Below are 12,510 nucleotides of genomic sequence, written 5' to 3'. Positions count from 1 at the left end.
GAATTTTTCCATAAAATAGTTTTCTATATCTGGGCTTAAGGGGATTTCTATAGTAACACCATCTATCTGCTCATAGAGCTCATTGTTTCATTTGAAATACATGGTTGTGAGGCAATATTTGAACAGTTCTGCAACGTCGGTAGGAAAATTGTACCACAATGGCACTTAGCTTACTGATAAAATGTGCCAAATTCTTGATATATGAATCCAATTGCCTCACATATGGTCGTAATATGGTTGTCAAGAATGTGGCAATCAAATAGGTGCCAAGTTCTTGACAACATTAATATGACCATATGTGTGTCGATCGGACTTGGATATTGAGAACTGGGCATATTTTGTCAGTAAATTAGACAGCACAGGGGTACAGCTGGAGAACGTGTTAGTTTTGATGTGGTATTGTAATTCACTATGGTTCTGCTCAATGAAGTGTTGCAACAGAAGATTGAATTTTCATGATGTGCTAGTTTTCAAGAAAGAAGATGGTACCTTGGGCAACATGGTTTACCAAAAACCCACACACACAGACTGTTACCTACACCGAGATCTGAACCACCACCCAAAACAAAAGCAAGGCATCATAAAAACTTTGGCAGGCAAGAGCATGGGAAATCTGTCAACCAGAACTGCTTGTCACAGAATTAAAACATCTCATCAGTGCATTGCTCTAAAATGGTTATTCATTCGCTGAGGTGAAAAGAATGTTAAGATGACCACGTAGAAATTATAGCGATGCTCAAGTGCCAGTGAAACTGAAAGTTTTCCTGCCTTTCATTAAGGATGTTACTGACCATATAGGAAAAACCTTGGAAAAGTGGAAAATCATAGTAAACTACAAACCCATCCGAAAGATATAAGATCACCTAAAATCGCCCAAGGGTGCTCACAAACTGCTGGAAAAAGCAGGAATTTATAGCATTCTGTGTAGTTATGGGGAGGTGTCACTGGCAGTACAAAAAGAAGTCAAAAAATGACTAAAAGAGCTCAAGGGCAATTGCAGATAACTGACAGATCAGTTGTTTCAGAACATGCTTTGCAGCCAGGAGACCACTACATTTATTCTGATTGGACAAAATCACAATCAGATACGATGATGATGATGATTGGTTTTGTAGGGCACTCAACTGCGCAGTCATTAGAACCTGCACAAAGTCCCAATTGTTACACAGTTCAATTTTTTTTCACAGTCCAATCAAGTCACTGTCACAAATGATGATGATGATGCTGATGATGATGACAACACAAACACCCAGTCACCAAGCAGAGAAATTTCCCAATCCGACCGGGATTCGAACCCGGGACCCAGTGATCCAGAGACAGCAAGGATACAATGAAAGGTTATACAGAGAGGCCATAAAAATTGTAAAACACTCAAGGAATTTCAATAGGAAGGAGGATGGCATAAAATTGAATGACATCTGGACTCCGATGCTGAAAAAGATGTGCACCAGTCTTACACCATGGGGTGAGAGCAACAGCCGACGATGTGATGCTGATGATGTTTGGTTTGTGGGGCGCTCAACTGCGTGGTTATCAGCGCCCGTACAATTTCCCAACCTTTGCTCAGTCCAATCTCGCCACTTTCATGAATGATTATGAAATGATGAGGACAACACAAACACCCAGTCATCTTCAGGCAGGTGAAAATCCTTGACACCGCCGGGAATCGAACCTGAGACCCTGTGCTCTGGAAGCGTGAACGCGACAGCGAGACCATGAGCTGTGGACTACAGCCGACGATTGCAGTCGACTATGGCCAATAGAACTCGTGCATTCAAAACGTGATATCATGCCACTGGGTAGAAGCAGAATTTTGCTGTAGTCAGTAGCAAGCCATGGTGTGATTTGGATATTCAAAGAAGCTACGACCCCTATTGAAAATGTCTGCCACAGATGGGGACATAACATTGGATTTTAAAGTGAAATCCAGTTGACTATGGCATAATGGCCCAGAACATTTTATTAATTGTGTATTAACATAGTGGATCAACAAAAAATAATGAACAGAATAGTGAGTTCTACATTTTTGGGTTGAACACTGGCAAACATAACCTCAAGAAGCCATATGATAGATGACCTAAAATGCTGAGGTTCAGCAGAAAGTAATTAAAATGTTTGGACTTCACATGTACACATTTTGCAGCCATCTGTTTAATCAATTGGGGATATTAACCACGTCCTGACAGTAAATTTATGAATAATAAAATTAAGTTTTCCACGGCAGTTTGAAAGTAATAGAAGTATACATAAATACAACACTAAAAGAAAACATTATCTGCATTTTACTCTACTAATTCTAACATTGGTACAGAATGGAGTGAAATGCAAAACTATAAAATCTACCCACGAATATAAAATGTCTGTTAGAAGTATTTTCAAATGCCAAGTTGTTTCTCTTTTTCAAATTCTCCACTACTATAAAGGAATTCTTGAATAGAAGTAAGTACTCTTTTAGAAACAACTAAAAGCCAAGCAAGTAACCATATAAATACAGTTTCTTCATTTGTCTGTATAATCTATTGTTCTACATAATAATATTTAATGAAAAAATGTAACTGAATAGCTGAAGTACATAATACAGTATTACACACATATTTAAATCCATAACTTACCAACCGCTTACGCTGTAGTTTCTCTCTCAAGGCTTTGTCCTCCTCTACAAATGCTCCCAATACATAAGAACCATGAGACGAAAACTGTTGTTCTATCACATGACACACATCAGTTACAGGCAGAGATGCAAATCGGTCTTTCCAGTATCTGAAGTAACTGGAGATATTAGCAGATATTTAGGGTATGTATGTTAAGAATATCAGCTTATAAAAAAAAGCATAATTAGGATATAATGTGAATAAACTTACCTTTTCAAATCCACAATGTGGTGTAGATCAGATATGAGTAATCTGTGACAATCATATAAGTGTTCTATAAATTCTTTGTTTTTACTTGGTAGAACAAATTTATCTTCACACAGGATACATGGCAATAACTCATCCACATCTAAAGTATGAATGTAGTGTTCTAAGTCCACTTCCGTGAAAGATAATGGTCCAAAAAATTTCCCCTGCTCACCTGAAATATATTATCTCAATAAATATACTAAAGGAAGAAGCATTATACATACTTAAAAGAAAACAAATCCTATTTTTAACAATATTAGTAACATTTCTTCAAAAATTATGAAAAAAGGGTTTTAGAATGAATGAATGAATGATAATTTACAAAGTGATCTCCTAATAGAAAGAATTGTACATGGAATTTTAAATGTATGTCTGAGGCCACTGCAGAATTTGAGACAATTTCATGTTTACAGCTGCAGCAACAAAAAAGTTATTCAAGAGTATCTATTCCAGTTTTGATATCTGAAGGCAACAGTTTGACTGCAACTGAGCTGACAAAGCTTTTGGGACACTAAGGCATAGCATCTGATCTCGGAGAAAAAATATGAAACTGAATAAATCAATATGGTAATGGGGCATTCTAGTGTGGGGTGTGACCATTTCTACCATGCAGATAAAACATGCAAACATAAAAAAAAGAAACAGTTATTGCCAATGAGCTTTCAAACTTGCTTTCTTCATCAGGCCACACACATGTATGTTGCTTATATGCATTTATCAGTGTATGTGCAATGGGTGCTAATACCAATTGGGCATATCACTTCATAGTTGGACGTGATCATGTACTGCAGTCAAGAGCTTCATATTTTGTGTAGTAGTTGATACATTAATGTTGGCGAATGTTGCAGTGGAACAAAGACAAATGGTGGCCAATTTTGCAGTATAACCTTTATAGATGGTTGACAGTGTTACAATGAATTTATGTCAATGCTTGGATAAGACTGTTCACATCACTTACACACTTAGAGTATTCAGGATATTTTACACTAAACTCAGAATTTCATATGCCTCTGCAGACAATATTGCTGCTGGCTGAAAACTGTTGGAAGCAGATCAGTGTGTCATACCACCAGATACCCTATACGTAACTGAATTCACATTAAAGTGCTGAAGATTGTTTCTTTGTGTATGTAACTGTGACAAGATTCTCAAAGGGTAAAACCTGTCTTGTGGTGCAATTAAATACTCAAAAACTGTGCAATTTGGGTAGCACACTGTTGTGTCTAGAGAAGACAGCCTAGACACAATGAGAGGAAGCCGAAAGGCACGCGCTAAGCTAAAGCTGGATGGCGTGAGGTCTGAAACAGGATACGTAATGAATCCTATAAAGAAAAGTACGTAGCTGCTGGAATACTTAACTTTAATCCATCCTTGTGGTACATCTGGAGATTGTGGCGATACAAGTGAGACTCTGTAGATACATGCAATGTTACTAATGGCGTCCGGACAACTGGGGCGAGTGCTAGTCCGTATCTCGAGACCTGCCTTGTGGTGGCGCTCGGTCTGCGATCACACAGTGGCGACACGTGGGTCCGACATGTACTAATGGACCGCGGCCGATTTAAAACTACCACCTAGCAAGTGTGGTGTCTGGCGGTGACACCACACACACTATTAAAATAGTACTTTCTACGGTGAAGAACTTGGATTTGTTACTATACCACAATCAAGATGAACAAAAGAAACTGGTGTTTGAACATGAGAATGCACACAGTGCAATCTCAAATTCCAGTGGCTTTTTCGGAGAACAGAGTGTGTTTTCTTCCTCATAAAGTGAATGTTGAGCTAGAGAGTGGTCTACTAACTTTCAGTGGTATCATCATGTGGAGTAACACATGTCAAACCGCAAGAGCAATCAAAACCATTCTTCCTAGATTAATATCAAGCAAATAGTTCTTTAATCATTTGCATATTTCAGAATATCACACACAAAATCTGTACTGGTTGTATGACTGCAGTAGATTCCAAAGTATTTACATGCCACCCATAGAGCATAGTTCTTATGCCACATCCAACTGAAAACTGAATTTGAAAAATTAAGGGCTCCTTCACCTTCCAAAAATCCAATCGTGAACAGTTTCGATAGGTGGAGAGAGGCAATGAACAAGTGGCACAAATGAGGGTACATCACAGATATTATATCAGTTCCAGCAATCTCTCCTCCTTTTTCTTCACGTATACCTACTCCTCCTCCCATGAACCAAGTGCTTCAATAGCTAAATGGCTATGCAGAGTGAATGTAAATTGTATCCCTTGCTTCACCTCCAATCACACTGCCCTGAAATTTCAGTGGTCTCATTATCAGCATGACGACATATTATTGATTTCTTTGTATGCAAATAATTGAGTCCTACATAATCATGGACTATCTTCTCTGATGGTACATGTACTGTATGAATTAGGAAGTCAGATGAGATGAATTCTGTGGCATGACTACATCTCATCACCCCATCATTGTTCATAACTGTCAAAGAAATATCAAATTAATTTAGTAAGAGAATTTTCAACACACATTCAGCAAATAATACAGAGCCGCTCTGAGAATTCTCACAGTTAGGCCCATCAGTATACACTGCTACATAGGTCAGTTAAAATACTGTGTGAAAATGACTGACATATGCAATGTGAAAGCTATACACCTGATTATTGTGGATCAACATTCATTATTACACCAGGTGCAAAAAACAGCCTATGCTGAAAAATTAGTTCTTGCAAGAAAATTAATACCATACATACTCAAGACTCTGGAAAAAAGAGAAAAGTTCATGGTACACTCAAAGATCTTCCCTGTTTTCCACTGTTGCATAGACATAAGAACAGAATAAGGTGAAATTTGAGCTCAGAGGGTTACCAACACTCACTCACTCACTCACTCACTCACTCTCTCACATTATTTGCAAACTGAACAGGGAAAAGAAGAAATGATGGTGGCACCCAAAGTAGCATCAACCTCACATTATAAGGTGCTTGTAGAGTATAGATCTAGATGTAAGAAGGGACAATTAAATAAACCAATGGCAAAAATCTATTCATAATTAGAAGTGAAATTTTGGGAGTTAGGTCTCTGAAACCTAGTGTTACAAATTCCTGGAGTGTGTGTGTGTGTGTGTGTGTGTGTGTGTGTGTGTGTGTGTGTGTGTGTGTGTGTGTGTGTGTGTGTGTGTGTGTGTGTGTGTGTGTGTGGCCGCGCGCGCGAGTTTTTTGTGAGTTACTTATTCCTACCCACCACCTTTCACAAATTATAGTAACAGAAATTCTTCTATGGCATCACAAACAATCAAATCTGTTCAAAAACAAGTGCACACATATCTTCCCCTCAGAGAAAAGTCTGCAAGCAGTCAACACTGAGGATTTGTTGCAAAGATACACTGAGGTGACAAAATTCATGGGATAGTGATATGCACATATACAATGTTGGGAGTACCACGTGCAAGAGATATAATTCAATATTCAAAGATCCACAGTGTCAAGAGTGTGCAGAGAATACAAAATATGATTAATTGCCTCTCACCACAGACAATACAGTGGCCAACGGCGTTCACTTAACGACCGTGAGCAGCGACATTTGCATAGAGTCATCAGTGCTAACAGACAAGTAATAATGCGTGAAATAATTCGTTAGAATAGTGTGGCAAAATTTGGTGTTAATGGTCTATGGCAGGAGATGACCAATGTGAGTGCCTTTGCTAACACCATGACATCACATGCAGTGCATCTCCTGGGCTCATGACCATATCAGTCAGACCCTAGATGACTGGAAAATTGGGACCTGGTTACATGAGTCCTGATTTCAGTTGGTAAGAGCTGATGGTAGTCTTCAAGTGTGGTGCAGGCTCAACGAAGCCATGGATCCAAGTTGTCAACAAGGCTCTGTGCAAGCTGGCGGTGGCTCCATATTAGTGTGGGGTGCATTTGAATGGAATGGACTGGGTCCTCTGGTCCATCTGAACTGATCACTGACTGGAAATGGTTATGTTCAGCTACTTTGAGATTATTTGCAGTCATTCATGGGCTTCATGTTACCAAACAACAATGGAATTTTTATGAGTGACAATGCACCATGTCCCCGGGTCACAGTTTTTCATGACTGGTTCAAAGAACATTCTGAACAATTCAAGCGAATGATTTCGCCACCCATTAAACATTTATATGACATAATCAAGAGGACAGTTTGTACACAAAATCCTCCACTGGCAACATGTTCGCAACTATGGACAGCTATAGAGGCAGCGTAGCTCATATTTCTGCAGGGGCTTCCAACAACATGCCAAGTTGAGCTGCTGCACTATGCTGGGCAAAAGGACGTTCAACATGATATTAGAAGGTATCTCATGACTTTTGTCACCTCAGCGTATGACATGCATTCTTATCTATATTGTGTGACACTATATGGCAATTCAGCATGTATGTACATATATAAAGTCCAACAAAATTACACAAGAAAGCTGTTGGGTGCATTATAAAGGCATCATTTGTAGAAAATTTAAAACACTGACAGTTTATTTAAATGTAAATTTTTCAACTATGCCACAGAAATGTGTACACAGCTACAATATTAGATATAAAGGTAATAATATTTACACACATCAACTAAGTTGACCACCCATACTTGAGATCCTACTAAAGATGGATTCAAAATGGATAAGCAGCTTGCACACTTTATTAATATAACAAACAGCTGCCTATTTTCAAGGGCAAGTTTAGATGTTTAACAGTTCAGGTGTATTTACTGAAAGCAGAAGAATTGGCAGGGTTAACTTCAAGAAACAGGAGAGGGAGAGGGCAACACGCTGGCCACTTACATGATTTAATAAGTTCTGTTTACATAAAGTAACACAAGGAGAACAGAAAGCAGCTGTATGATTATTAAAACCTGCAATGGCACGCTAGTGCTATGCGAAGACGAGAAGGCTGAAAGGAGGAGGGATTATGTAGAAAGCCATATAAGGGAAATTAATTTTAACACAATATTGTAGAAAGGGAAGAATAAGTAGATGAACTTCAGCTGGGAGATATGATACTGCCAGAATCTGACACAGTACAGAAAGGCCCAATCTGAAACAAGCGCCTGTAAGCAGATGACCATTCTTCAGAATTGTTGAGATCTTTGGGGGAAACACATCATGGTAAAACTATTCCACCTGGCATGCAGTATGTAAGAGACAGGTGAAATACCTTCAGATTTCAGGAAGACAGTTTCAATTCCAAAGGAGGCAGGTGCTAATTGATGTGAATAAGTTATGGTTACAAAATACTGACATGAACTATTTACAGAAGAATGGAACAAGTGATAGATGCTGGCCTTGGGAAAGATTAAGAAATGTATAACATGCGAGGAAACGCCCTGTAAATTAACTTTGAAGATGAACTACAGAACGGCAAATCTATGTTTACAGCATTTGAAGATCACTTTTGAAAATTGAAACCTGAATGTATTCTTCAAAAATCCTGAGTTTAACAAATATAAAATATTGGGAGCAAAAAATTATCCAAAACTTTTCAGAAAACTAACTGCAGTTGAAAGAGTCAAAAGACTGACAAGGTAGCAATAGTCGAGAAGGGAGTGAAACAATGTTTTAGCCTATCCCAGTAGTATTCAATCTGCATACTGAACACGCTATGAAGGAAAGCAAGGAGCAATTTGTATAGGGAATTAAAGTTCGGGGAGAAGATATACAAAACTTTGGGCTTTGCTAACGATATTGTAATTCTTTCAGAAATGGCAAAGGATGGAAAAGCAGTTGGAAAGAATGTGTACCATCTTGAAAAGAGGTTATAAGATGAACATATACAGAAGTACAACAAGAATAAAGGAATGAAGCTGAATTAATTCAGGCAATTTAGAGGAAATTATATCATGGAATGTTACACAAAACATAATACGCGAGTTTTGTCATTTGTAAAGCAAAACAAATGATAATGGCTGAAGTAGAGAGGATGTAAAATGAAGAGTGGCAATAGCAAGGAAAAAAAAAGCATTTTTGAAACAAAGAGAAATTTGTTAACAACAGTTTAATGAGGAGGAAGTCTTTTCTGCAGGCATTTGTCTGGGCTGTGGCCCAGTACAGAAGTGAAATGTAGACAACAAACAATTCAGACAAGAAAAGCAGCTTTTGAGATGCTGTGTGATAGGAAAAGGCTGAAGATTAGGTGGGTAAATAGCATAACTAACAAGGAGGTACTGAATCAAATTGAGGAAAAAAAGATGTGGTACAATGTCACACAGTAGTTGAGAGGGGGGGGGCAAGGGGGGGGGGGATGTGACAGAAACAGAGAGACAAGGACTGACTACAGTAAGAAGGTTCAAATGAGTAAGTTGCAAGGGTTATGTAGAGATGAAGAGGTTTGCACATGACAGACTAGTGACTAGAGTTGCATCGAACCAATCACCGAACTGAGTACACTAACAACATTCCTTTTACATATGATAAAATTTGCATATTTTTAGCATCAATTGCTGTAAACTTCCAACTGTCTTTACACTGGTGCCAAGTGTTTGTTATATTTTGTTTTCCTCTTTGCAAACCCACTTTCTGGCAGTCAGTACCATCAACGGGTGAAAAAGAAAGAATAAAGAGTACACATCCCACTCCTATATGAGCTTGATTTACTTCTTAGTCCATCTTTTAGAGAAAAGTAGTTCTAATTATTTACAAGTTTTACTCCAGTTATAGTTGTTCTTAACACATCTTCCAAATCACCAGCAGATTATATTAACACAATACCTACTTGCATTAATTTCAGCAAGCGCTAAATATTAGTCGATTTTAATAATATGCTTAGTTAATCTTCCATTTTCGAGTGCAGTCATAATTTTACACAGGTACATTGAAAATAGAAAAATGCATGTCAGTGTAAGAACTTGCACTTTTTCTGAAGTTCTTAACCATAGTCACAATCTGATCTGATGTGCTGTGCTATGTGAAGGTTGTATTAACAGTCTTCACACAACTGCTAAACGCCATAAATTTCTTATTTCTCTGTGCTCTTTCCTTCAATGTTATTAATCAACATTGAATGTTTACCTTCATTTCACATGCATACAGGAACCACAGACAAAGGTACACACTTAAATACTACATTTACCATTCCACAGTATGGTAAACTTTTGCCCAGTTATACAGAAAACATGGCTTATTCTTTTTGTTTCAAGTTGATAATCTAGCACTACGTCAGTGCATAACAACCGGTATGTCAGACCCATCTTGAAAGTGGCCCTCTTTTGATATTATTTCTTTATTCAAAATGGTCATGATTTACAAATTACTAAGTTTTGTTGGCAAAATCTTAACCTCAATGAATTCTAAATAATTCTCACAGATAATCTGGTCATTTATAGATCAAAGGAATTTCCCAGGACAATACAAAAGACTTACTTCCCTGACTGGGCATTAGACATACTAAACTAGCCCACCAAACCTATCATTTAAAAAAATTCATTTATTGGCTGTAAAAAAAAAAAAGGGCCACGTAAAACAGACACAGAGAGAGAGTCAACATAAAATTCCAAACTTCAATCTACATCACAGATGCTTCATCTTCATTTTTATATTTGCCTACAGATTGTACTAGGATTGGGTCACTCTTCTTATAGGACATTGTTTATCTTTCAACTACTGGGATAGCTGAACACACTCAACTTGGTAAAATTATTGCAAATGACATACAAAATCATACCCCAAAGATTAAACTCTCAATGAGCATCCTTCATTTGTCGGATGCTTGCTAGTATTCTTATACCACTCACCTAAATATGAGCATTTTGTAAATTACCACCCTAAAGTGTTACAGGTAGGAAATGAGGAAAAACAGAGGTAATTTCAGTTTCACAACAATGAAGATATATTTAACATTTTTATCAACCACTGTATTTATAGAGAGTTGTTAACAGGATGTTACACATGTATTAATCTATGTAAGGTTCATAAAAACAGTACAGTACTGGGTAACAGTCATAACAGAAATGAACAGTTAATCACACATCAGATTTCAGCAACGACCGATGAGAAAATGACTGACCATGTGGATGTATTTTAATTATTTTGTTTAGCTTACTTAAACATTTTTCAAGGTACGGGTTATGACTAGTGGAAACAATTACAGAATGAGAATTTATAATGTCACATCTTCTAATGGAGGCATTTACTTAACAACTTGATATTTTGTGTAAAGTAATTCAAAATGATGTTAACAAACCATTCTGCTTTCCCACTTGTATTTTAACAACCATTGAACACCGAAGTCCCGGAAGAATGTGTCAAATAGGTATCAACACCTTGCTAGTGGCATGAGTGGGTTTTCACACAAATGAATAAGCCTATGATAAACATATATCCAGTACCCTATATCTCTGTGTAAACCTGACAAAAATGTTCTACTGTTTACCTGTCTTCTCCGAGGTGCGATATGTCAATATTTGCATTAAATCTAGCATATGACCTCAAATTCATTTATACTGTATTTACATGTATGGCAAAGAAAAGATTTTAAAATCAAAATTGGGTTTACGCAAATTATTGCACATCCATGTACCTTGTACCGAAAGAATATTTCTTCACGCTTTCATGTACTGTTTTAAACTATCAAGCGCGTAATATATTCGAGCTATATATACATATATATATAAAGTCATTAATTATGCATCAGTGTTTCATTTGGGAAAAAAAAAAGAACGATAGGGGGTTCAGGTAGTGCGGCCCCCAGGACGAGGGGTGGGGGTGGGGTGACGGGTCTGAAACATCTAAAAAAAAATCTGCGGTTCTGATATTTTTCGTCGGAGTTACCGTTACGTGGTACCAATGCGCGCAGTCAAAAATCAAGCAGTGTGTATGCTAAAGGGTACTTGGGAGGGGTGTGGTTAGTGCCATTACGTGAGAATATTTTTCGTTAAGAAATGTAAACTTGTGCACATTCTCAGATTTTTTTGAATAAATAATGCACAGAGGAATCGTTGAATTTTACGACTAAATTTTTGATGTGTGAGGAAACGATGCTGGAAAGTAGAAAATATACTAGATACTGGGTAATGACACTAACAAAATGCATGCATGGAAACTACAAAATAGCGTTGCCTACATTTTTAAGAAAGAGAGAAGAAAATCTTACTGTTAATACAATGTTATTTAGTCCTCTCATTGTGCGCACTTTTGACGTAATGCATTATACGGCTTCATTTTACATACATTTCTGCCGGAAAACATAGTAAAAAATTCAAGTGGTTCAGAGAATTGTTTAGCAGCTGAGACAATTGGGCTTCAACTGCAAATTTCAGTACCTTCCTCCGTAAACTCCATACGTATTAAATTATTTATTCCTAAACCTCAAAACTACTCCACCCCTTCCCTTTCCACCAACACCTTTTCCTCTGCTAATTGACAACCACCCCCAGAGATGTAACACAATACAATAAATCCAAAGATATGTACTTTCTCGTACACTTCAGCATTAAGATCAGAATCTGTTTAGAGCAGATGAAAGACGGCGGATAAAAAATCCGTCATAAGAAATAATAAATTGTTTATAATTCTTAAAGTCTTTCGGAACATTTTTCGTTATTGGAATGGTCACTGAAACTACCAAGGCCGGAGATTTACATGAGTTGGATCGTGCT

At 37.5% G+C, this 12,510-nt stretch overlaps 1 protein-coding gene across 1 annotated transcript in view; it reads right to left on the bottom strand.

Annotated features, from left to right (window-relative positions):
- Positions 1-12,288, bottom strand: part of LOC126470143 (zinc finger protein 277) — a 146,489-nt gene extending 134,201 nt beyond the window's left edge. Inside the window, exons 1-3 of the mRNA XM_050097757.1 lie at positions 12,175-12,288; positions 2,862-3,072; positions 2,613-2,769 (exon numbers count right to left, since the gene is read on the bottom strand). Coding sequence (XP_049953714.1) covers positions 2,613-2,769; positions 2,862-3,072; positions 12,175-12,193 — 387 coding nt within the window. The 5' untranslated portion in view covers positions 12,194-12,288. The remainder of the gene's footprint in view (positions 1-2,612; positions 2,770-2,861; positions 3,073-12,174) is intronic.
- Positions 12,289-12,510: the final 222 nt, after the last annotated feature.

This window comes from Schistocerca serialis, chromosome 3 (assembly GCF_023864345.2).
Source record: "Schistocerca serialis cubense isolate TAMUIC-IGC-003099 chromosome 3, iqSchSeri2.2, whole genome shotgun sequence".
In the NCBI taxonomy this organism is placed as follows: domain Eukaryota; kingdom Metazoa; phylum Arthropoda; class Insecta; order Orthoptera; family Acrididae; genus Schistocerca; species Schistocerca serialis.
Note: the sequence above shows the minus strand (reverse complement) of the source record. Positions and strands in the feature narration are given on the sequence as shown.